The sequence below is a fragment of the Rhinolophus sinicus genome, chromosome 3, assembly GCF_057876585.1.
Source record: "Rhinolophus sinicus isolate RSI-liver-muscle chromosome 3, RSI-T2T, whole genome shotgun sequence".
Taxonomy (NCBI): Eukaryota; Metazoa; Chordata; class Mammalia; order Chiroptera; family Rhinolophidae; genus Rhinolophus; species Rhinolophus sinicus.
The window spans coordinates 139,389,732-139,416,274 of NC_142503.1; the positions used below are offsets into that span (position 1 = coordinate 139,389,732).

Genomic DNA, 26,543 nt, shown 5'->3' on the forward strand with positions numbered 1-26,543 from the left:
AGTTCTCTAGAGAAACAGAATCAATAGGAAAAAAATTTATATATATATATATATATATATATATATATATATATATATATATATACACACACACACACACACAAACATACACACACTTCTATTGCACAAGTCCTGTTTAAATAAATAGTTTATTAATATAGCCAATTCTTATGATAAATGTTTGTTTGTTTATCATAGGAATTGGATTATGCCGTAATGGAGGCTGAGAGGTCCCACAATCTGCAGCCTGCAAGCTGAGAACCATGAAAATCAGTGGTATAATTCAGTCTGAGTCCAAAGGCCTGAGAACCAGGAACTCTGAAGTCTGAAAGCAGAAGATGGACATCCCTGCTCAAGAAGAGAGGAGGAAGTCATCCTTCCTTCACCTTCTTGTTCCACTTGGCCCCAATGGATTGGATGATGCCCACCCACATTGGTGAGGACAGATCTCTTTGCTTAGTCTAATGAGAACCAATCTCTTCTAGAAACACTCACAGACACATCCAGAAATTCCATTTTACCACCTATCTGGTCATCTGTTAGGCCAGTAAAGTTAATCATCACAATTATACTTCTTTTTTAAATGAGATGGTATTCTGGACCATTAGAAGGAGGTGCTTGTCAAATGGGCAGGGATGAGCCAAGATAACTTTCAGTTTCAAGGATCCATGGTTCTCTTCTATTAATGCCAAATATATGAATAGTGCTTTTTTTTTAAGTGTGAAAAAGCAGTTTATTAGAAGAAAAAGCACACTTCAAAAAAGTGGGCCGGAGCAGAAAGCAGTGGCTCAAGGCCATTATTAGAAGAGAAAGTACACTCCAAAGGGATTGGAGCGGGCCCCAGTGCAAAGGCAAGGCTCAAAAAGGCCTCAAATAGTGCTTTCTTGTACTTACCAGTACATCTTTAAATGCTGCATTTTGCTAATATATTACTTTATATGCCAGTCATGCACACAATCTGAACTTCGTTCTCTCTCATCCACAGTATTGCTGCTATTCCCAATCTGGTTTATCAGTTCTCCACAGGGTGAGGCTTTCTTTAACGAGGGCTATACTGAGTGGTTATTTATAAGAATGTGGAGGACTTACACTACCACCCCATTGTTTCATTCTCTCAAGACTGAGCAGTTTTTTCACCTGCCCTCAATTTAAAGCACGTGAGGGTTACCAATTACGTGGCTGGTAATTCTCTGTCCTCATTGTCCCGTTTCCTATTGAATGGGATTCTCCCCATTTGGGAGTTGTTGGCAACTTTGCAGTTTTCCAACTTTTACTCAGTATCCCCTTTCACTTTGCACCACTTCCGCTGCTGAAGTCCTGCTGCTGTTGGTGTGTGAGTGTATCTGCCCATTCTTGGGAATTCATGGAGATTCCGTTATCTAGTTTTGTTGAACTTTGGGTTTTTTCTTTTGTTATCCTGGTTAGTGTGTGTGGTTTTCAGAAGAGTTTTGAAGAGATTCAGAAACTATCCTGTTGACGTGATTATACCACTTAACTCTGGATATCTTCTAACTTTATTAATGGTGCCCTTTGTTGTACGGAAGTTTGAAATTTGTATGCACTCGAATTGTGAATGATTTCTCAGGTTATGATTTGTTTGTCCCAGGAGTATCCTGCTATTCAAGTAGAGCATGGAGAAGACTCCTTAGTGACCTCTCCCTGCCAATTACAAGTGCCTTGTATTTTCATCTCCTCACCCAAAAACCTTCCTAGAATATTTTAGTCTTAAAACTAAAGCAATGGCTTTCTTTAATTCCAAGTACCTTTTCCTTAAATGAAAGCTTATGTAGACACTCAAAATGAAATATCACAACTATCCAAGTTTCTAGTCTACTTTTCTCCCAGATGCTCTTTCACACTTATTCAGAAATCACTGAGCTAAAAAGAAAGTTCTACATTTTAACATTTTAAGTGAAGAGTCATGGTTAAGAAACAGACAGAAATCACACCAATTAGCTTAAGGTTCAATCTCAGGTGACTGATTCAGGATCTAGGGTGAAACTAGAAATCTGTATTTTGTTACCACTCTCTAGGTAATTCTAAGACAGTCCAGTTTAAGAACCATTCCACTAGACTTATCCAATATAAAAGCCATTAGCCACACATGACTTAATTCAAATTAAATAAATTAATAATTCAGGTCCTCAACTGCACTAGCCACATTTCAAATGTCAGTAGGTGCATGGAGGCAGTGACTACCATATTGGAGTGCGAATACAAACATTTCCATCATTGCAGAGTTCTTCGGATAAGTGCTGCTTTAGATAGTTGTCTATACATAGGTGTGCATACCTGAAAGGATGCAGATTCCCTTTGAAAATATTTAAATAAAAGTATTCTATTTTTCAACTGATTTTTTACATTTCCATTTTTGGGCTATGTACTTAATGCACTAGTACAGTATTGCATAAATATAAAAAACATATAATGCACGTTTAAAAATTATTTACTGATGAAATGTATGGTTAAAAAGTTTGGCGATCATTACACTAAATACTGAATTTTAAAGAATCTGAACTTTTAACTAGAGCTCTTTTCTAGGTATAGATTTTTATACTTCAAACCCAAATCCCCAAACATGAGAAGTCCCTTTTTTCTTTTTAAATATACACATATAAGATATTTTATTTCAAAAAGCACAAGAACATTATACAAGTTTTAAATTTACATTTTGCAATAAAAGATATCAATATATGCATTATTTGTATAACTTCATCATGGATGGAATTTGAATCAGTGGTATAAACATGTTGCAGTCACTAAATATAGATCATCATCACAGTGAACCAAAATGCATAGTTGTTATGAAATGACAAATGACCACTAAAGGGAGAACTCACAGGCCATACACCAACATAATAAATTAATTATACAGATATATGTTTTTCTTCACTGTATCATAAAAATTCCTGCCGGCCCCTCACCAAATATTAGAAAAACACAGTCCTGGAGCCATCCTGTTGAACAAGTTCCTCCACATACTACACTAAAGAAAATAAAGTGACTTTTTGCTCATTTTAGAAGTAAACTTCATGAGCATAATTATATTGTTTGCAATGATGAAAGAAAATCACGAGGATATTTTAATATAATTAGAAATCCCTTGGGCTGTGGGCAGCACTGAGACATAAGTCCATCATCTACAGTGCAGAGACTCTGAACCAATTTCAGGAAGTGGAAATCAGTGTGAAATGGGTTCTTTGGCAATAAAGGGTCTGACTGGCCATTGCAGGACAGTCCCTCTGGCAGCTTGACAGCTTAACCCCAGGATTTATGAAGTGAATATAAAAAGACTAGAAATAAAAAGTCAGTTTATGTTTGCTAAACGAGGGCCAATCAATTAGGGCAGAAATCAGCATCTTTTGTTGCCTATTCTGGCTCAGACTTCACAGTCAGCCAATCCATTCAACAAAATTGTATTAAGAAATAGGGGGAAATATTTTAACCCTTAATCCTGCTGGCAAATTTCACAAACTGAATACTGAATTTTCTGATCTTCACCCATCAATTATTATAAATTGCTCAGTAATCTATTTCCTGATGCCTTCTCAATAATTATTCAAGTAGAAAATCATGATTGTGATCCTGATCCCATGCCAATCCCTTACTGCAAAATCTATCTTTACTTTACACAAAAATAACAAAAAAAAATCTAACCCCAAATGTGCATCAACAATCACTTCACAAATACATTTTTATTTGCTTGCCTTTGCTGAGCAAAAAGAAGGCAGGAAAACATTTACACACATATGTGACAGTAGTCACCAAAAGTAAAATAAGATGGCCTTTGAATGCATCTTTCAAATTCCTAACATTACCCCAGAGATAGCAGAAGCTAAAATGGAAGATTTCAATTTATTTTCTGTCTGCTGTTTTATATCACAAGTTCTTGATTTAAAAAAAAAAAAAAAAGGTAAAGTTTGCACAGATTCAGGAGAGCTTGATTATTTATAAACAAGATGGCTCAACCACAGCATGTTGTAACAGGACACAGACTATTGATCACATGGCTTTTTGGTTGTACTAGCCATAAAATCAGAGTTTTCGAAGAGGTTACACACAGATAACAAATGATTTGTCTTTTCTAAAGACATAGGATGTTGCAGAATTGGCTTAAATTTGATTCTTCTAATTTACAGTTGTCATGATCCATTCATTGAGCGAATTTTCTTTTCGTCATTCTATAGATAGTTTACATCAGAACTACATCAGGTTTCTAAGAGTCAAATAGGATGGTGCCATAATCAAGAGATAAGTGAATTCATTTTAGACACTGGATTTTGGAAAATGGAAAGTATAATTTCAAAACTCAACAAAGCTATTTGTGGTCAGAAGTGAGCACAACATGCTCTTTGTCCCATCAGGGATGAATAATGAATGCATTATCCTGACTTCTTAAGATCTACAGTGGGGGAAAAAGCTTTTCCACACTGATAAAAAATATCTTAGAAATGGCAACCCGGTCCATATAGAAATTTAGTTTAATTTCTGGCTGAAACAGTAAGTGGCACATTAGGGGTATTTCCTTAAAAGAGAAATGATTAAAAATAAATTTAGTTTTTCGAAAACTTTCTCAATTGAAGTACACTGAATAGTTTCTGCAATTCCGCAATTCCTCTTTAGCTGCAAGGAAGACAATTACAGATTATTAGAATTTTGTCAGTGATCCAATGTCAGCTAAACTAAACTTAGGGCAGGGGGAAAACACCAAGTACAAAATTGTAGAAGAGTTAACTAACATATTAAAATGTCCACAATTGCTTGATGTGACTTCATTCACCAGGGAGATGAAATGAAACGAAATGGGACAGATTAGGAAGGGAAATGAGCTTTCTGGAAATATTAGCAGTGTTCTAGAACATAAAACAGATTAGTCTATGTTCTTTGTTTCTCTTTAAGCATGTTCACTAATTGAAAGCAATACTCCATTAAGGAATATTTTATTGATTTATATGAATCTGGACACAACTAGACAAGGAGCAAAAGACCCTCCAACCCTTCCCCAGCCCTAAGAAAAGTCTCCATAATTTTGAATTGTTCTTCATTACTGTCGTCATTCGTGATTGTCCCGAGGCAGAGCTGGAGCTCATAATGACTGCCAGTTGAATCCAAATAACATCTGATTAGTTTCCTGGCTCCTAGCAATCTCTTCTATAATGCAGTGTTGTTGCCACACCAAATGGAGCTTCCGATACCGCTCACGAGATAAATGAAGGGGGTTGCCTCTCCTTCAGGAAAAAAAAAACCAATGTAAGTCTGAATCAAATAACTGCCATACTTTACTGCCTAAATTAGTCTGAACTCTTGAGATGTTTTTGGAGCTGGGAGGAATCACCAGGACAGGACTTTAAAAGGGATATTTTCCTTTCACTACTGATCACTATGAACTTGACAGGTTATTTAGCTAATGAAACAGAAATTTACTCCTCGATTATTCAGAAAATAGCTTAAGTATACCATGGGCAATATGGGACCTCATTTAAATGGCTAGCAGGGCTTATTACTGTAAGCAACTCTATTCTTTTTGGGGTGGTTAGAGTGGAGCTCTAATGGCCTTTTGGCTTCATACAGTCTATCCAGCTTTGATTTCTGATCTTTGCATAGTCAAGATTAGGTCTGAGATGTAACAGTAAGCCCTCAAATTATATTCTGCTCCTAAGAAATATTTGGTTATAGTTATTCTTATGACACAACAAACTTGCCAGTGATAAGCAAATATTTAAATAAAACTGCTCCGCAACATTTCTAAAGCTACACAGTTTATAACATTATATAATAGCTAATCCAAAATGACTAAAGTTTGGTTGTTACCAATAATGGGGAATTGTGAGATTCTCATTCGTGAGGCACTCAAGTGTTTCAGCTAGTTGGGTATTCAAATTGCTTCTTTGTACCTTTCTTGAACTACTCAGATCTCTTATCCATTAACTACTTTCACCACTCAGCTTTTGTCTCCCTAAATCCAAAGACTATCTTTGTATGGGTTAAATGCTGTCACAATAAAAACAAATCTCTGTATGATCAAAGAGGTTCCAAGCCCCATCTAGTAAGCTTATTCATTCCAAGTAATATTTCAAAAGCATGAAATTTCAGTTAAAAAAGATACAGTTTATGATAAGAGGATCTAATCTTTACCTATATGTACTTTTGGGAATGTAGTGCCTTATCTCCTCTTTCATATAAGTCACGAGTAGTATTCTAATACCTAATACCAGGAAGGATACAGAAAAATTCAGGATTCTAAATATTTTGCTTGGCTAAAGCAAAGACGGCTGATATAGTTGGCAATTTAAAAGTTTCAGGTATTGCAATGGAAACAATGAACACCCATTTTAAACCAAAGTCCTTCACTGGACACTACCGATTTCTTTCTTTTATGTATCAGTGCCAATTAAACCTTCTAAGTAATCCTGAAGAAAAGTTGACTAAAACTAACAGAGTATGCAAACACTGGCATGGCTGGCATCTTTAAAAGTTTTGGAGAAACATAAAGTTGTTGAAAACTGTGTGTTACATTTAAGATGACATCATATTTAACATTTTATATTTGCAGCTATTTAAAAATCTCTCTCAGTATTTAGCATTAGTTTTTGTGTTTAAAGAACTATTACCATCCACATATAATAATGTGACTAGATTTTTAAAAGAAAAATCTTACTTCAGGCCAGGATCTGTTTCTCCATATTCATCCAAGTAAGGGGCTGGATAGGCACAGCCTCTGGCTTTACCTTCAACCAGGACCACTCTGCATTCTCTGATTCTGAAGGACAAAACAACCAACAGGAAATACTATTAAGTGCATATATGTGAATGATAGGCATCAAAGTTAATCTAGAGAAAAGACATGGCCAATATCTATTAGGAATTCAGTATAATGACAATATAAATATAAACAAATAGGCTAAGCTGTGTTTTGTCTAAATAAAAGAGAACGAACATTGCTATTTTTGTTGGGAAAGGATCACTGGATTTGGGGACATGGGACCAGTAATACCGACTGAATATATTGAAGAGAGGAAGGAGTGTTGTCCTACTTGAGCCATAGATACCCTGGGAAATGGTAAGCGCAGTTGTTTCTGTTACCTCTCACCTGGAGGGGGGAGGGAACTGAACAGAAGAACAGAACCACGTCTCCCAGCCTAATAACCTCGGGCCAGAAAGAAGGTCAGTTAGGGAAGTGTCACGGCTTTTCTGGTTAGAAACAGTCTCCAAAAGTGTAGATTATAAGGAGCCACTGCCACTCTGAAGGTACTTGGGACTCTTACAGCAGAGAAATGGAGACATAAAAAATAATGCTTGTGTACATGTATATGGAGGTGATAAGTACTACAGAGAGAAATGATCAACAGCTGGAATAGGTAGTGAGTTTACTAGCTGTAGGTTCCCTAGAAGAAGAAAATAGGTGTTGGGGTTTGGCTTCCATGCATTCATTCCCCTTATTCCAACTGATGCCTACAATGATTAAATATTCCATAAGTAGGAGGTATTAATGCTTTTGTAAACAGAAACTGTATTACATGGGGAGAATGGAAAGAAAAAGCACAAGTATTCATTCTGAATTTTCTCTCTCTCTCAGGCAACGTGTACTCTTCTTTCATAAATATGAGTGACTATTGTTCTGCTCTCAGTCTTTTGCTGAGAGACCAGGGAAAACAATGGTTGGCTGATAGAAGAAATGAAGAAAATTAAAACGTTCAAAGGACAACCTGAAGTAACACTTTACATGCACTTTTTAAATATAAGTTTTAGGACTCCAAGCTCTTTTACTGTACCTGAGTGTTACACAATACCAAAGTGATCAAAACAAAGTTTATAATATTTAAGATTTTTCCACAAATAATGAAAATATGAGCAGAATCCTACTTTTTTAAAAATTACTTATTCTGTAGTATTTTCTCAAATGCAATCTCATAAGTAACAGGTCTCTACCCTAACTTTGATATCATTTCCTATCAACACACTGTCCTGCCATAATGGCTTCCAGATGAATCCAATTCCCTAAGTTCATTATGAAGCTTCCAGATCATTTACTACTCACTTCAGGAAAATGCAGACCCCAGCTCCACAGTGAAGTGCATGGAAAATGCAAGCTCCAACCTCTTCCCCATTCACGGTTTCTTGGCAGCAAATGTTCTGAGAACATAGTATGGTCCCACAGAAAAGACAGAGGACAGGGTTCTTTCGCTCATCATCTGCAGACCGTGGGCACCTTGAAAGGGAAGCAACATTCAGTATGGTAGAGAAACAAAAAATGTGTGATATATCCAGTTAGCAATGAAACATGTTTCCACCACTGGCTACTTTGCAGCCAAGAAAGCTCTTAAAACACAAGGAAACATTTAATTAGATGATTGCTCTTTCATACTCCCCCTTAGGAAGACTTAACAAGAAAGTCTTCTCATTAATCCATAGTAAGAAAATTTACTACTATAATTTTACTGATAATTCGCATAAAGTTTGGCAATTAAATATGCCTTGAGAGTAAGATGCATTTATAGAATCCAGTCTTCATTGCACACGACCAATTCAGTCAACTGCCTCCTCTCGATTGGTTTAGTCAAGCTTGTGTCTTCAGTGTTGGAGGAACATGACCTTGTAGGTGCACAATTTTCTTTTTTTATACAATAATCTGCAGTAAGCGTTGAAACATATTTCTACCTCATTCTTTGAAACCTTTAGGGTTGAAATGAAAGACTGCAGTCTTTGAGTTGAAGCCCTCTTCCATCTGGAAACACAGTAAGTCTTAGGGGGGAAAAAAAGTGACCAAGTTGACTTACTTGAACCAAGGAGTACTTTGAGATCTGACGATTTTACATAGTGGCATGTTACAGCTTTGCTATAATGCTCCCCACCCCCCAAAAGGATATCACTCCCTGAATTAAAGTGACAATTTAAAAAGGAGCTTCCCATGCTCCTATCTCTGCTGTATACTGGACATAATGAAAATATCAAGAATTCCTTTATTTGGGCAGTAAAAAGTAAATGAACTCATAGGAGAGATCCAGCGAGGCTGACCATGGGGTCAGAATAAAGAGCACAAAAAGAATCTCCAATAGGTTATTAGCATTTTATTCTCTAATTCCCCACTTTCTTAGGCAAACTAAGAAAACCACCATTGTCTACACAGGAGCAAAGGGTCTCTGTGCAGAGTTATTCCATTCCTGTCTCCTGTAGATGAAGGGGCTATTTTCACTTGCAGGGTGTTGCTCCAGAACATAATTATAACTCTTTTTGGATAAAGCCAACATCTTCTTTTACCTTTAGCACAGAATGGCTGAGCCAGAGTCACTAGCCATCCTGCAGAGGAAAATGAAAGCAGTGTCCAACGCACAGCAATTGAGCAGACACCCTACACTGAGATGGCTCAGTATTAACATACACTCGTGGTGACAATAAAACTGGAAGAGATCATAGGATTTACTTTTCACTTCTACCTGAAACCAGTAACTAGTAATGTCATCCAGGAGGAACTTCGCTGTGATGAATGACTAACACTCTTTTCAGTTCCTCCTGAGAGCCAATAGCATAATATCTATTCACTGGGCATTTGTGGTAGCAATGCAGCGCTAAGATTAGGAAAATCACTAAACGTAGAGTTGGATGCAATCTTTGAAATCATCTAGCTGATTTTTTGAGGGCTGAGAGGTAAAGTGGCTCCACCACTTCTGTAGGTGGTCGACCTTAACTTGCATGAGACAAGAGCAAAAGAGCTAACTAACTAACACCAAGACTAATTCTCTCTGGTAACAGAGGCTGGTACGTGGGCTGCCCAAGTTACAGCTGGGCCATTTAACCCCCCTGGCTTCCTGGCTTAAAGGATTCATTAGTCATTCCGTACAGCAGTGATTCTCCCAGTGGGCCAAAGAAAGGCTCTTCAAGTGCTCAAAATGATTCTAAACTGCACTCCCTTACTTGGTTCCTTCATATGAGAGCAAGTTATTTAACATACGAGTATGACTAAGGACTACTAATAGTCACTTGTGCACTAAGGCAGTTAATTAGAATTACTTATTGGTATCCTCAAAACAAAATTTAAGAGTTATTTGTGTTTACTGGAAGCTGTAATTAATTTGAGTTTGCCAAGAAGTTTGGCTGCTGCACAACGCTTAGTAACATTACAAAACTCCTAACTGAGCTTTGGAATTCATGAAATTTGGGAAAAGGATGCTTTGTTACCAGTACATCATCAATAAAGTGTTGAATGGGTTTTGACTTTCAAGCTGCAAAGATTCTTGCCTTTTAATTACAAATTACTGCTAGTTTCATGCAACCATTATCAATCTGATTTGCTGTGGGTGCTAGTGTGACACCATCTGAGTGTCACAGATACATAATTGCGTCAATAGTAATGTTGGCTTATTATTTTCAAGACATGATGTATTGTGATTCAAATATGAAAAATATTCACATACCAATGACTAAAGCAGACATGAATATAATTTCTCCATTCAGTGATATTTCATTGGTGTTCTGCTCATAAACCTCTGCTATTCAAGTAACATATTATAGCAAGGTAAGTGTAAAACGAAAATTATTGTTAACTTTACAGGACATTATCATAGAGAATCATGTGCGTAAGCTTATGTTGTCCTCTTACAAAAGTAACTAACAGGTAATTCACACATGGTATCAGTAATAAGTATAATGTAACTTGTTTATTTTACTTCTCACCAGTCCCAATTATCCAGTATTTTTTTATTTGAAAGTGATCAGTGAAAAGGAAGATAAAGGAGTTTGAGAAACACTGCTTCAGAGTAGTTTTTAATCTGACTGAGGTCGGGGGCACATGGTGCAAAAAAAGGCTAAGGGGGTTTACTTCTCTCTCCATTATCCAGGCTTAAACCTGAGTTACAATACTATTATCTGTTTGCTGTTATAATGGGCTTCTATATAAGATTGTTTGGAAAAAAAGGGTTCTTCAGTGTCATTTCAGTGAATGGATGTGTTAAGTACACTGTTCTGTATGTAAAACACTGTGTAAAAGATATATGAATAAACAATGATTCTTAGAATCTAAAAAAAAAAAAGTTATTGTAGCTTTCAAAAAAAATCAGGAGGGATGTCATAGAAGATGGTGGAGTAGGGCTGCAGGAATCAATTTCTCTACTGAAACCACTATTGATATGGCAAGAACTGTCTGAAGCTACTATCTTAGGACTCTAGAGAGTAGATGAACACTTGCAGTGTCCAGAGAAGTGCTTGACAAAGAAAGAAACCGGTCAATTACAACGAACTGTGACATTCTGTGTAGTGGCCACCATCCCCTATCCCTCAACTCATAGCAGGTAGATATAGGGGTGCCACAGTGGGAAACAGGAATCTTAGTTCTGCCTGGCAGAAACTTGTACATGAATGTTTACAGTAGCATTATACTGTATATAAGGGGGAAACAACTTAAATGCCCATTAATGGGTGAATGAATAAACAAACTGGTTTCATTCCATTCCACATAATGGAATATTTAGCCAAGAAAGAAATGACGTACTGATACATGCTACAATTTGGGTGAAACACTATGCTAAGTGAAAGAAGCCAGACACAAAAGGTCATATATTACATGATTCCTTTTATATGATATATCCAGAACAGACAAATACTTGGAGACAAAAAGCAGATTATTGGTTACCAGGATCAGAAAAGAGGGGGAGAGAAAGTGATTATTTAGTAGACACAGGTGTTTCTCTGGGATGATGAAAAGTTCTGAAACTAGACAGAGGTGGTGGTTGCACACATTGTGAATACATTAATGCTACTGAATTATACATTTTATCATGGTTAATTGTATGTTATGTGGTTTACACCTCAAAAAAAAAAAGAAAAAAAAAGATTGACCATCACTGTTATAGAGGATGCTCAATGGTCACTTTTAAAAAAGTTTGCTACTGGTGGCTTATGCCAATTGCAAGCTCAACATTTTAAAAATATATATTTATTCTTACCTGAAATGAGAAGCTTGATTTAGGAGGCAGCTATAGTCATCAGGAAGCTCTATCAAACTATTTCTTTTTCTAGGGTACCTAAAAATGTAATTTAAAAGGCAATTTTATTTATGAGTAAATAAACCCAGATCAAAAGTTGATCAACAGAAGGAAGAATGTCTTAAAAATAACAGGATCCATAGTAATTCCCACTGCTGACTAGATTAAATCTAAATTTCTCAGCCTAGAATTCCAAATCTTTCATCGGCTAGCTTCCTTTCCAAACTCAATTTCCACTGTTTCCTAAGACTAAATTGCTCCAGCTAGATTTCTATCTATACTATCTAGGAAGGTAACATAAAGTAGTAGCTAAGAACACAGCCTTTGAAATCAGACAGACCTAACCACAAATACTAAATTCTCTGACACCTGGTAAGTCACTGAACCTAAGCCTGTATTTCCTGATCTGTAAACTGAGGATGAACACATACTTTCTCAATCATAAAATGTGTTATTTTTTTAATAACACATTTTCGTGAGGGGTGGGGGTAAGAAACATAAGACTCATGCTAGATTTAAGAAATGTTTGATCAGAAGTAATAGTATCAAGGAACCTCACGGAGTTGTTGAGGACTCGATAAAATATTGAAGTAAAACATAATATACTTAGTGCTTGATACATGTTTGCAAGTGTTATTCATTCTCACCATACTAGATATACAACAAAAGTCTTGCTTGCATGCCTTGGGGAAGGTCATCTGAATAACATGGAATTCCCTTCTGAAACCTGGATGAATTTAAATTTTATAGTTCTTTCTACGTTCAACTAAAAATGATCTCCTCTAAGACTAACACTGTGTCATTAAGAATCTTTTATTCTTTAAATTTCTATAGCATTAAGAGTATATTCCATACATTATTATACTTTATTCTTATGTCTTGAGTTTATGTAAATAATTAGATTGTAAATTACCCATTACCAAAAGCTGTATGTGTTATGTCTTTTAACTCTCCCAGAGGATTTTAGTACCATGCTTGGGAAGTAGTAGATGTTTAAAAGGCACACAATGAAATGAAATAAAGGACAAATAGTACGAGATTAACAGTCCTAAAATATGTACTCGTCTTTTAAACTTTTCTCTCTACTCTAAGATCTTTCTTTTCTTGGTGATGTGAATACATCTGAGTACAGGAGCTGGATCTATAATCTCGAAATCACTAAAACTGAGTTAAAGGGTAGACAGCATTTGCACATTTACAGTGAAGGTGAAAGAGTTCAAGTGGTGAGAAAAGATGAGAAAAGAAGGTGGCAAATGTACAATGTTACCTTTAGTCATAGAAAAATGCAAGTATTTAAAGCTGGGAGATCAACTCCTCTGTTTGTTTACTGATGCAATTCAATTTGAATAAAAGTTAGACACTGTACATCATACAAGTCAGGTCCTGGAGGGGATGCACAGAAGCCAAGCATGCAGTTCTGGCCCCTGTTGAGTTTACTGCTTAGGGATGTAGTGTGCTGGCAGGTACACATGCACACATACTCGAGAGCATAAATTAGGATAGGCTTCAGGGAGGAGGGGATATCTGAATTGGTCCTTGAGGAGAAGGTAGATTTTGACGGAGCTATAACTTAAGGGAGACAGGAGGGCTGAGGAAAAGTTTTGTTAGGTAGTCTTTAAGCATATAGATAGGAAGGGAAGATGAGGAGGGAATAGTTCTATTCATATCTTACTGTATTCCCAAAGGGGAAAAGGTGGCTTATCGGAATACTGTTACCGCCCTCGACTTTAATGTACCAGTAGCTCCAAGATGCCATCTCCTCCTTTGCCTTGTAATAGGCTTGCACTAGCTTAAGGAAGAGGAGCTGGTGGCAAAAAGCTATTTCAGAAAAGGACGGCCACTCTAAGAAAAAAACAATTTAGGGAAGAATCTGATTTCTGGCAAAGACCTAACAGAAATGTAGGAAACAATGTACTGAGTGAGAATGAAGAAGACAGACTAGAAAGCATGCTCAACAAACCAACTACTTTTAGCAACACAACTTGTAGATGGGGGAAAAGGACTGAAAAGTAAAACTGACCTGACTATGGCGCTTTTTTGCTTCAAACAGTTTAGCAAGGCAGGATCTGCACACCACCTATAGGAGAAGCCAAGAGAAAAAGCAAACGGGTCATCACAACTTCAGTACAATATTCATCATAGAACCACTCTCGCCAAATCTTTCTGTCCTTTCTTTCCATGTTCCTTCTTCTAGACTTCTTTTAGCTTATAACTTGCCCCTTTTCTGCTCCCCTATTTTGTGTCTTCCTATTTATTTTTCCCACTCTTTTTATTAATTTCTTTTTTAAAGGGTTTATCAATCAAGGTTTATCAATCAAGGTCCTACTAGAAAAACAAAACCCATTGACTACTTCAACAAGAGAGATTTTAATATTAGAAATTGGTAATAAAGGTAATGGAAGAACCGAGAAGCCAACCAGGAGACACAAAGGCAAGGCAACCCACAGATAAGCCAGTAACAGGAAGCTTCTACCCCTCCCAGGCTGGAGGAACAAAAGGAAATAGTGGCATTACTGGAGCCCAGGTTTGAGGGTCACGGGTTGATAGTGGAACCACGGCAGCCTTGTCTGCTGGGAACTGGTCCCAGAGAACAGCTACAGTCACTGCCAGAGACGCCCCACAAGGCAGAGAGAGGTGGTCTGAACACTCAGGCTTCTTTCATCCTTCTGGCCTCTAATGTCTTGCCAGTGCCTCCCACTGACAAGGGAAGGAGACTAGGAAAGCCTGCAGAGGTCTACAGAGCATAGGACGAGGAAAGGCTTTGAGGCCAGCAGGGACAGGAATGGTACAAAGCGCAAGGACTTTATGTTTCAAAGTTTGAATTTTTATCACTTGACTAAACTAGAATAGCAAGTTCAAAACGTATTGATTCCAAGAATCCAAAAGTAAAATTAGTATAACCTACTGTGAGTGTACTCAACACAAAGCATGACACTGATTTTTCTGATCCCTTTTGATTCATTTTATCACACTGCACATCAGGATACCTTGTGGTAAATGAGGAAACACAGAAAAGACCTAACAGAAGAGATGAGAGCACAGAGAATGGTGACAGAAAACAGGTTGACACTCACACAAATCCTGACATGGGCACATTGGAAAAACTAAAGAAAAAGGCAGAAAATTGAAGAGATAAAGGAAGTTATAAAGGAAATAAAATAAGAGTAACACAGTGAGAACAGATTATAAAAATGACGGAAAATGGTGGCAGCAAAAATTAGGTAAGGAGACTGGAGGTTAGGAGGGTGGAGAGTGATCAGGAGGGCCAGTAAGTAATGGGGTAGAAAAAAAGTTTTCCTGAGAGAAAGACACGCTTCTCCCTGGGAAGTTTAACTGATACACCTTTGATCTCCCAAATGACTTTCTGCCCCTCCTCAGTCACCCTCCTGAGAAGTGTGCTACCATGTAAGGTGTGCTACTGTTTTGGATACAGCCCCAACGTGGATTCTTTTGATACTTAATTGTGACTTTACGGCTACTGACAACTTTTACCGCCACCCCCCCCCACCCCCAATTTAAAACTGGGATGATGAGACAGCACCAGTGGAGGAAATAAGTACAATGAATTGATAGTCATGGTGGAACAAGTAGAAATTCCCGCTGCCCATGGCTGTTAGCCTTATCCCCAATTCCTTAAGTGTATGAATTAGGAATCTCCTATATTTTTGCCACCCCCTTCAATCAATGCTAATCAATTTAAAAGCTAAGCAACTAATTTTAATTTAAAATTTCCAAACCATATAATAACCCAACAATGATATTTTATGCTCATAGTACCTCTGGAGGAGGGGCTTTACAGTATGCAAATATTCTTGGAAAAGTAGGAATAAATTTGTGGGTAAAGATAGATAGCTACAGAGTGCACTGTACTCTCCTTCTGCAGAATCTGCAAGAGAATAAAAACACATTTTAATAAGCACATTATTCTTACCTGGTCAACCTGTTAATAGTGTTTCTTCATTGTTTATGTTCATTTCTATATATATAGAGAGAATATCTTGTACTCTATAAAACTGTGGGTGGCAAATAAGCTACAGCCATCCTCTAAAAATAAATCTGAGTCATTCTCCTAATCAGATGTCTCCAATGTCAAATCACCACTCGATATAAAACACGAAATCCTTATTGTGGCTCACAGGCCCTACACAATCTGCCCTGGCGGCCTCCTGGACCTCACCTCTTACCACCCTCCATTTGTTCATTATGCTTCAGCCACACTCATTTTTTATGGCTCTTTAACTAAATCAAGCAAAGCCTTTCCATTTTATGGCTCCTTCTGCTTAGGCATACTCTTCCTTCAACTCTGCCCAGTTCAACCCCATCTCTTTTTTCCAATGTCTCCTCACAGAGAAACCTTCCATGACCATCTAAAAGAATTACCCACTCTGGCCCCAGCATTCTCTCTATTCCTGTGACCTGTTTTATTGTTCTTTGCAGCACTTAATCACCATTTGTTATTGTATCTGTTTACCTGTTTGTTTATACTTGGTCGCCTCCCAATAAAAGAAAAGATTTTAACTGCCATATTATAGCACTGACTAGATAAATGCATGAGTTTTTAAAAATGCAAACAATAAATCTACACTGGTAACTACCTGGAAAGTAGCATCCTAATCTACATAGAATCAGGGCAAACTTGGATCCAATAAACACTCCTGAACTGAATGCAAGAAGAAGCTGGTAGCCGGTAAAGCTGACCTGGTGAGTTTAATCTCAAAGGACAAAAGGACAGATTGGTGACTCTTCCAAAATCATACAAGTGTTCTGGTTTTTACCCATACAAAGCCACAAGGAAGCCTTCTCTTTGATCTACATTTAAGGCAAGTAAAGGGAAAGAAACTGAATCTGTTAAATATACATGGCCTTGGTTTGATATAACAGCCCTTTCCCAGCCACATTTTAATTCTTTTATAAATAGTCATATGTTCAAAATTCAAATAACACAGTATACAGTAAAGCTCTCCTACTACCCAGCCAAACACTTCTCTTCCCTAAAGGCAACCGATGTTTCCAATTTTTTGAATATCCTATCAGTTATATTCTGTATGCAAATATTTTATGAGTTTAAGCACATTCATTAAATAGTCATAGAAAGGAGCCACAAATAGGTTTTATAGATTATGAGGCTAACCTGGTTTTTGGCCTGACTTTTAACCTACACCTGGGCCTGGGCACACATGGAGTGAATACTGATGAGAGAGGTGGGGAATGGAAAATGGGTTTTGACTACTCTCATCCTGTATTCTTGAGGCTGAAGGTAAAAAAAAAACTCTCTCATTTACCACTCTGATTTCACTTTCCTACTTACTGGTAAACAGCTCCTCAGGTGGTGTTACTCCAAGTAAATAGTGGAAAAACAATGCAGCACAGCGAAGGTAAGGGGTGATGCCATTCTTCAATGAGACCCACAAATACCAGCCAGGGATACCACATCCAATGCAGCTAAGAGGCAAAATTCCAAAACAGAACAGAATACTGATCAGACTAAAACCCTAGATTTTAAACACATCCCCCTTCAAAGACATAGCAAAGCATTTAAATAAATTTTTATCCATTTAATGTTTAAACATTTAAAACAAAATATTTAACTAGCCATAGCTTCAGTCTTTAAATCTCCTGTTTCCTAAAGAAAACCACAAATCTTGCATCTTTTACCATGTAGGTTTTTAAGACAAAGAACTATTTCTTCGTTTTCCTAACCCTTAAAATGAAATGTGGAACAGATATATTTATCAGTAACTAACCAAAGTAGTTAAGTTAGCTAAAAAAAAAATTAATACTTTCCTGATTTCTGTATTAAAATTAACTGGTGATTTGTGGGGCAGTAACACTATTCTATATGATGCTATAACGGCAAGACACAGAGAGTAAACCTTAATGTAATCTATGGACTTTAGTTGATATTGGTTTATCAATTTTAACAAATGTACTACACTAATGCAAAATGTTAATAGGAGAAATTGGTGGGGGAAGGGAGTAAATAGGGACTCTGTACTTTGTTAAATTTTGCTGTAAACCTAAAACAACTCTAAAAAATAAAGTCTATTAACACACATACACACACACACACACACACACACACACACACACACACACACACACACACACACACACTCAGTACCTGAGGTAAAAAAAAATCTTATGAAAAAGATGAAAACAAAGAGGGGAACTTGGCAGCAACTGAAGCTAAGCAGATCACTCCTACTGTACTTTTGGTTTTAACCTCTACATTGCCAATATATTTCAGATCTGGTTCAGCCTTAAAACACCTCTAATTAGTTAAGTGCACTAACTGTATGGATCACTTTAAAAGGAAAGCCTATTTTCTATTTTCTACATTTATTTAAACTTTAAATGCTGCCATTTGTTAAGATTCTATCATACTTCGCCTATATTCCCACGACAGTTTACAAGAGTAAAAATGTGCCAAAACTTGTTTGTCTTAGAAATAAATGAATGGCTAGCTGTTATACCAAAGGCCCTTAACTCATTATTAAAAATTGGAATTAAAATGGTTCAAAAGTTATATTGCTAAATAACTGAATAAAGATGTAGAATGATTAAAACAATACTGAAATAGATTAGACTAATGGACTGCTACTCACCCACTTGTATATTGAGAAAGTTCTGCCAAAAAAGAAGATGCAGAATGAGCCTCTTCACTCTCCTCTTGAACTGGAGCAAGGGGGAGACCTGAAAAAGAAATTCTGAAAGATAAATCTATAAATTGGCTATTCAATTTATAAATTACACCTCAATTTCACGGTTCCAGGATAATAAACAATGTTAACTCAAGCGAGGTTCTTTCTTTCCCTTGTTCTCAATCTAAGTAGTTGATGCTGATATTAAAACTATTAGGTAAACTTTGTTCATCAGCATATTAGCTGGAGAAACAAGAAGAGAATCACAGCCTTGCTAAACATGGACATTCAATAAATATTCATTATATAATAACTTCTAATTATATATTTAAATAGCATCCATAAAGAAACGAATGAACGATCCTTCAACAAGAGACATAACATAGAACTTAGCAATATATGATTAACCACAAGCAACGTTAATATTGCCAGTAAATCACAGGCAAATGTTATTTACAGCTAACAACTGATGGGCGCTTTACCTGTGTCTATGGTAAGAAGTATCTGAAGCATGTGCGCCATGGTGATCAAATGGAAGAGATAAAGGTGGTTATAGGAAGAACTAATTGATGACGGTTGCAGATCCACAGCGTCATCCCAATACAAGGATGGGAAAGCCAACACAGCACCTACCTATGACAGAAAACGGACATCAACATGGGCAACAACAAAGACCAACACAAATTAATCTCATAAGTAAACACAAAGGGAACCAGATGCACTGTTTGTGTAGTTTTTAAAAACACCATCACATCAAATTATTCAACAGACTATCTTAGAATATAATGTAGCATAAAGGGAGGATAAAAGTCATCACCAAACAGGTTATCCTTTGCTGGATGTACTTATTCTAGTTCTAGGTAGTGGTCTCAACCCTATAGGGTTCAGATGATTCACAATCACTTGGGGAACTCTTAAAATAACACTGATAATACACAGGCTCCATCTCAGTCCAACCAAATCAGAATCTCGAAAGTCAGAACCCGGTTTACTAGCGCTGTTTTCAAAGTTTCTCCAAGAGATTCCAAAAGACAGGGTTGACAACCACTGGGTAAAGGCCTGGATAATGAGGGATGAAGGTAGTGGCTAACTCTGCATCCACGAACTCCATGCTCCCAATCTCACCACTGCTCTCTGTAGAGAACTTGTTTTGAAGGAATGGGTCCATCACAGGATGGAAAAGCTAGGCAAGAAACACAAAACATTTGCCACCCATCCTTAGGTGTTTGGGAAAAGCCTCATGTCCAACGCTGGGTCCCTATCACCAAATAATTAATGATTCTAAGATAGTTTACACTGTCATACACTGCTTATAATGTAAACAAGAAAAGGGGGGAGAGGAAAAGCATTATATATTAGAAAAAGCTTGCTTGTATAGACACCAATTAAATATAATCAACTAGGACAAGACCTATTACAAAGTAAAGAAAAAATGTGCTTTCATTTTTAAAGTGATTTTGACGGCCTTAGTCATATCTATATGTATTTGTCAACAAAATGGACAAAAGAGACAACTTCACAGTTGGAACACCAGTAATTTATAATCCTGAACAAAGAGCATGAATTTGAATGAGGAAAATAACATGAAAATTATAAACTTAAGTGCCTTTTAATACAATTGTATTAAACACTTACCAAAACATGAAACAGATCTATAGATAGAAGGCAGGGTGTATCTTCTGATTTCAGGTGAGGAAGAACAACTAAAATAAGTAAACAAATAAATAAATGTAATTCAGTCAGTAAGATAGCAATGCAGTTAAATACAATGCGAGATATAAACATCTGAAAACAAAAATATAACAGGGTTATAAAATAAAGAAACTGGTAAATTGGTACATTGCACTGTTAAGAAATGGGAACCATAATTTAATATAAACAGAGAAAAGGCTCCTAGAAGGCCTTGGACACAATTTAAAAGTTGAAAGACATAGGAGGAAAAGGTAAATAAACTAGGATAACTCAAATACAGATTGTTCAGAAAATATTTGCTGAATGAGTAAGAATCACTTTTATAGAACATTCTCTACCACTTTTGCCCCCATAACTACACATTTCTAAATGTTCTGTGATACATAAAATATGTGAATAAATTTGGGGTGAGGAGCAGCAGGGAGCATGCAAAGCACTGTAAGTGAAATGAGGATGGAGGAGATTCTCCTGAACAAAATTAGATAATGGATTGATGATTGGAAGGAAATGCAGATAGCTCTAAAGCTACTGTCTTTTTAATTTGGTCAGTCTCTAAATTCACAAGTCAGGGAAAGAGTGACAAAAGAAGTGAAATCAAGAATTCAAAACAACAGTAAGGGTTGTGTATATACCAGGGGTGCCAAAAAACGTATACACATGTATTGTACTCATCTTTTGTTATCAGTATTATAGAGTATTACAATTTTAATAGTATTTTTCTTTTCTTAAAATGTGTATACATTTTTTGGCACCTTCTGTATATATAAATGAGGGAATCAATTATATTCAATAAAGCTGTTATTTTTTAAAATGAGGGAGAGAAGACTCTTTTCAGACTAGGTCAATTTCTTAACTCCAAATCCAAGAGTCTAAACAAAAAGCATAAAAGTTAAGAGCATGGGTTTTGGAGTCCGAAATAGGTTCCAGTACTGGTTGTGACTATTTGTCACAGGCAAGTGACTTAACTTCTCTAAGGCTACAGTATATACAAGATTGTTGGGAGGTTCATTCACATATGCATTTAAAGCACTTATCCCAAGCTTGGCATCTAGTAACCATTCAATAGGTATTATTAAATTGGCTTTATACAACAAACTAAAGTGATCACAGGGCTTTACCATTAAGTAGCTGTGTGTTCCTGACAAGTCACTTGCTGTTTCTAGCTCTCACTTCTTATGAAAATCAGTAAACTTTTATATATAGGCACACAGCTACACTACAGCGCAAAAGCACATCAGTTCTGTTCCTTACTGCTAACTAGAGATTATGCACTATTATTTTAGTGCCTTCCATCCATGATGATGTAAAATAGTCTCCTTGTTTGGTGCTTATTTTGAGGTATTTAAAACATCATAAATCCCATAATGTGTAAAAAGAACAAAAGCAGGGAGACTATTTGGAAGTGCTAGCAAAACAAGGTATCCAAATTACGACTGAAATGAAAAGAGATACCAAAAAATTAAAAACAAAACCAAAATAGTACTATGTAAATAGGACACACTGTTCAACAATAGCAAGAGGTCTTAAGAACAAACACAGGCACGTGTAAAATGTGCAAAGTTCTGGGCCCATGCTACTGACCAGTAAGAGAAAAAGTAAAGGATAAAAAAAAATTTAAAAAAGGAAAAAAAAATTAAGTGTGTAGCTAAGAGAACAGCATCAATATTAGATTCCCATTAGCATGAGGTTGAGGAATGTTCTAAGAGTGTTCTATAATTGAGGAGATAGCTGGAAGTTAATTTGAAAATATAAAAGCTAACATAGTGGAATTTCTAATGAAACTTAGGTGGCAGTCTTGGATGGAGCCATGGAATCACAACATCATCAGAGTGAGCAGAGAGCTGCTCAGGAAGAGCTCCCTAAGAAGCTTGTGGGGATTAACACGGAGGAAAGTGACCATTCTCAACAGACTTTCAGGTAAAGTGGCTGGTCAGTTTGGTGGTGGTGGTGGTGGTGGTTGGGAATGCCTGCTAGATCAGCTAGAAGAAAACTATCTGGTTTTAAAGCATAAAAAAACTGAGTGACTCTCTTATTTGGTAGAAACATATCTGGGAAGTGCAAGCTTAACCACCCCCCCACCTGCGACATTTCGAACTTATGAACAAATAAACAGACAGATAAACAGTCCTGTTTAGGTGCAGAGGAGCTCCTGTAACACAAATGCACAAATGGAAATGTAGATAATCAAAATCAAAGCCAAATCATTCTACTACTGTGTAAACTCTAGTCCTTTTTTATTTTTATATTGAGAGCACCGTATGAACTTTGTTAATTTCTAGCTTGTTAGCATCTGACAAAACTGTTATAGCCTGTCTCCCAAAGAAAAGAGCATAAATGCATAAACCTGCATTCTGAGATTATTACACTTCTATTATTTTACATGACTTTGACCTTGATTCACCAGCATAATTAAACATATTTTAAAATGATCTATCCATGTCAATGCTCCCTTTTCTAACCAGGATGTGGATGTTGGTTCAATAAAGCCCCAAGATGGGTGTAAGGGACATTAGTTGAAAACATTTGGAAAATACTTGATTTTTAAAATAAAATTGCAGGTATTACAGGGACAACTATATGTTTTGTTTTTCTTTGTTGCTTTTGTCAGTGTTCAAAATTAGCGCAGTGTGTTTCCTAATGAAATACACTGCCAGAAATGCAATGGAAAAGACATGTAATAACAACACAATAATAATAATTCAGAGAAGACTCTACCTGATAGGAGACGAATCAGATGTTTCTGTATCAGGACTTGGGGACAGGTAATCCTCTGTGCAATGGCAAACTGCATTAATGCTTTCAGACCATTATGCTAGATTGTAAGAAGGGGGAAGATAAAAAGATAAGGGAAGACAGTAGACCTAAGTCATTCACTGCAAAAATCAATCCCAGTTTGCAAGAATGAGTTGCAGACTTATTATATACTTTATATTCCAGCAAATAAATTACAGTATTTTATAATAATTTTATAGATTTTTAATAATTTTAAAGTTTTATGACCTCACCAAATTTTTAACAGATTTTTTCCATGACAAAGAGGTATTTATTAAAGCTATGATCATTTCCATTCCCCTTTAAGTACTCATTTTCCCCAAAGTCAATTTCTTAAATGTCTGGCCTAACTTATTCAATCGAGGCCTGGACAAATAAATTAACAGAAATAATAAAATGGCAGAAAAGGACTGATTCAGGGAATAGTGCTTCTACTTCTCAAACAGAAGGAACTGAAGGGAAGCGCACTGTGGACTGCAAGTCCCCTGTGCCTGCTGTCAGGAAAGTCAGAGGGTAATGGAGGCGGGTGGTCTAGGGAATCCTCTGTCACCCATTATGTATTCACAGGGCTACTGAGCTCATTTCCTCAGTTCTGTTTTGAGGGCCCAGGCATTATGAGGCTTAGGCCTGAGGAAGAAGTATAGTCAGGATACGCCCATCAAACAGTCATGGCTTAGTTTTATTCTTGAATTCAGTATGATGATTTATGATGGTACAAACTTAGTGAGAGAGAAAAATTGTAGGTTTCTGATTTGGCAATAAATAGAGAAGGGGAGAAAAACTACAGTATCACTTCTAATTTCTCTGTGAATTACATTTAACCACCAAGATTGAGTAAGCTCTCTAAAGTGTACAATGTTGGCCATTCAGCCTCCTATGAGACTTAAGTATTAATATTAGGTTGGTACAAAAGTAATAGCGGTTTTTGTAATTCTTTTTAACCTTTTAAACTGAAATTACTTATTTTATTTTATTGGGGAACAGTGTGTTTCTCCAGGGCTCATTAGCTCCAAGTCGTTGTCCTTCAAACTGGCTGTGGAGGGCGCAGCTCAGCTCCAGGTCCAGTCACCGTTTTCAATCTTAGTTGCGGGGGGCACAGCCCACCATCCCATGCAGGAATTAAACCGGCAACCTTGTTGTTAAGAGCTCACACTCTAACCAACTGAGCCATCCGGCCGCCCCTAAACCGTAATTACTTTTGCATCAACATAATAGCTCCTTTAAAAACAAAACAAAGAATTCTAATTTTTACTGGAAAAGGAGTGAATAAAGAATTTTTAAGATGATAAATTAACTGTGGATACCCTAAAAAACAGCATACCATGAGTTACATGTACCCTGTTGGAATATACATACCTGTCTATTTTGAAGGGCTCCAAACAGAGGTTTCCCTTCATCTCCCAAGAGGTTTTCTCAAAGAGTAAGAAAAACAAAAATAATAAATCCTGAATACTGCTACAATTCTATACTTACTTGGTTTCTATCAGATGTCCTTTTATTAATTACATTTTTGACCAGATGATTTGCATTTTTCTGCTTCAAAGTTTCATGCTTAAGTCTATGCCAAAATTTCCAGTTTTTTGAGTGACAATAATTATAGGTCATTTACAGATTGTTACTATAAATAATAAAGTTCCTGCAGCAATCTAGAATAGTTGGGAAAAACAAAGCATCCTGGCTTATTTTTCCTCCATTTAATATCTTTTTTATGTAAAAAAATTTTAATAGGTAATTTTTAATTTATTTTATTTAAGGAGGGCACAGCTCACAGCGGCCCATGCAGGGATCAAACCGGCAACCCTGGTGTTATCAGCACCACGCTCTAGCCAAATGAGCTAACCAACCACTCTAAATAGGTAATTTTTATATAGTCACCTTTTTAAAAATTACAGTTGGCATATAAGTCACAACCTATTGTGTTGAAAAATAATACATAAGACAGACAAGTAACTTTATTGCTCTTATAGGTACTATTAAAAAAGAATTAGATTTATAGGAAAAAAGATGAAATTGAAAATACCAAAAAAATAGATTCAGAAATATATTCTGCTTTGGTATCTGGGGTATTTATTGCTAAATTATTCTTTTTCTTTCTTTCTTTTTTTTCTTTTCACTGATTCTCAGCAGCAGATATCTCTGAATTAGGAAGGCTAACTTCCTATTTTCTTTTTCCATCTTTGAATGGAAATAATAAAAAGACCCTCGTTTTGATTCTTTAACTATTGTTCCCAACTATGCCAACACATCCTTGTATATGTCTCTCCATATTCACAGGGAATGAGGTAAGTTAGCAGCTTATGCACTAAAAATAAAGTACAGCATTATGTCCATTGAATGGAAAAAGCACTACAGGGAAAACAATGTAACACTATTAATCAGAGTCCAATTGCTAGGTTAAAGAACCACATACGAAGATTTAGTTCTATTTACTACTGAATTTCTCATCTCTCTTATGACAAAACTGACCTTTTTTTAATGTTCAGTCTCTAAATATAGATTCTTGATTCCTAATGCTTGTATTCCCAAAGACAGTAAAGTGTAAAGTACCTGCACTGAAAGTTTTCAATAGAAAGTCAGATTTTATTTTATATAACCCTATTGCTACTACTTCTCATTTTATTTAATCTTAGTAAATATAAACCTGTGTGTTATGGTTTAACTCAGACAGGTTTGGAAGTAACTCCTAAAATCTGTTTATAGAGACTGATGCTGAAGTGGCTTCATGCTGCTTAATTCAAACCACGAAACAGTGTCTTGTTACAAAAACATAATTAAATGAAGAAAATGTGGTAGGCTCCATTAAAAATAACAACCAAAAATATATGTTGGAAAGAAAGATTGAAACTGACTTGGATAAAGATAATATGAAATAGTTATTATTCTTTCAACTAATATAGCATTGTATATCTCATGACTGTAATGAGCAAATATGATTTAAAAATCTAAGCGATTCTTCACTGCTATACTTTTCTTTCTATTTCTCCCTAGCTTTACTGAGGTATAACTGATGTATAACATTGTGTAAGTTTAAGGTGTACAACATTTTGATTTGATTGCTGCATTTTTCTGTAGGAAGCTTTCAATATTGCAGATAATTTTACAGTGGGCTTCCTTTCAGACTTGGTTAATCTCTGCCTGCTAATCTGTCTCTCCTGACCACCTGTCTTGCTTTCCCTTTTTAGGTGACTTTGGTTTCCCTTCCTTTTTCTCTCAAAGTGTAAAAGAAATAAAAATTATTGAACCTTTCTGGGGTGATTCTTTTCCCTTTGCCTTTTTTCCTTGACCTTCTAGTGTTATAAATCTGCCATATTTTAAATCTAGCTTGCTTCATGATGTCCCTTTCATATATTTTTAGCTATGTTGCATATGGCCATTATTGCAGTTAAAAAGAGATCAATACAAAAAATTCTCAGACTAAATGGCATCAGGCCACACTAATCTACTGAAATACTAATAGTAT

The 26,543-nt window shown here is 36.3% G+C and overlaps 1 protein-coding gene and 1 long non-coding RNA gene across 3 annotated transcripts in view; one reads left to right on the forward strand and one right to left on the reverse strand.

Annotated features, from left to right (window-relative positions):
- The window catches only part of LOC148758659 (uncharacterized), a 50,126-nt gene that overhangs the window by 10,063 nt on the left and 13,520 nt on the right, over positions 1 to 26,543 (forward strand). Inside the window, exon 2 of the long non-coding RNA XR_016020849.1 lies at positions 22,098 to 22,228. This is a non-coding gene — a long non-coding RNA (uncharacterized LOC148758659). The remainder of the gene's footprint in view (positions 1 to 22,097; positions 22,229 to 26,543) is intronic.
- The window catches only part of UBR1 (ubiquitin protein ligase E3 component n-recognin 1), a 102,060-nt gene continuing 79,180 nt past the window's right edge, over positions 3,664 to 26,543 (reverse strand). For both annotated transcript variants that reach the window (XM_019725388.3, XM_019725387.3), the window contains exons 36-47: positions 24,440 to 24,495; positions 23,027 to 23,123; positions 20,255 to 20,322; positions 19,102 to 19,252; positions 18,584 to 18,671; positions 17,287 to 17,420; positions 15,756 to 15,864; positions 13,999 to 14,055; positions 11,940 to 12,017; positions 8,039 to 8,209; positions 6,659 to 6,760; positions 3,664 to 5,228 (exon numbers count right to left, since the gene is read on the reverse strand). In XM_019725388.3, the coding sequence (XP_019580947.3) occupies positions 5,087 to 5,228; positions 6,659 to 6,760; positions 8,039 to 8,209; positions 11,940 to 12,017; positions 13,999 to 14,055; positions 15,756 to 15,864; positions 17,287 to 17,420; positions 18,584 to 18,671; positions 19,102 to 19,252; positions 20,255 to 20,322; positions 23,027 to 23,123; positions 24,440 to 24,495 (1,253 nt within the window). In that variant the 3' untranslated portion in view covers positions 3,664 to 5,086. The remainder of the gene's footprint in view (positions 5,229 to 6,658; positions 6,761 to 8,038; positions 8,210 to 11,939; positions 12,018 to 13,998; positions 14,056 to 15,755; positions 15,865 to 17,286; positions 17,421 to 18,583; positions 18,672 to 19,101; positions 19,253 to 20,254; positions 20,323 to 23,026; positions 23,124 to 24,439; positions 24,496 to 26,543) is intronic.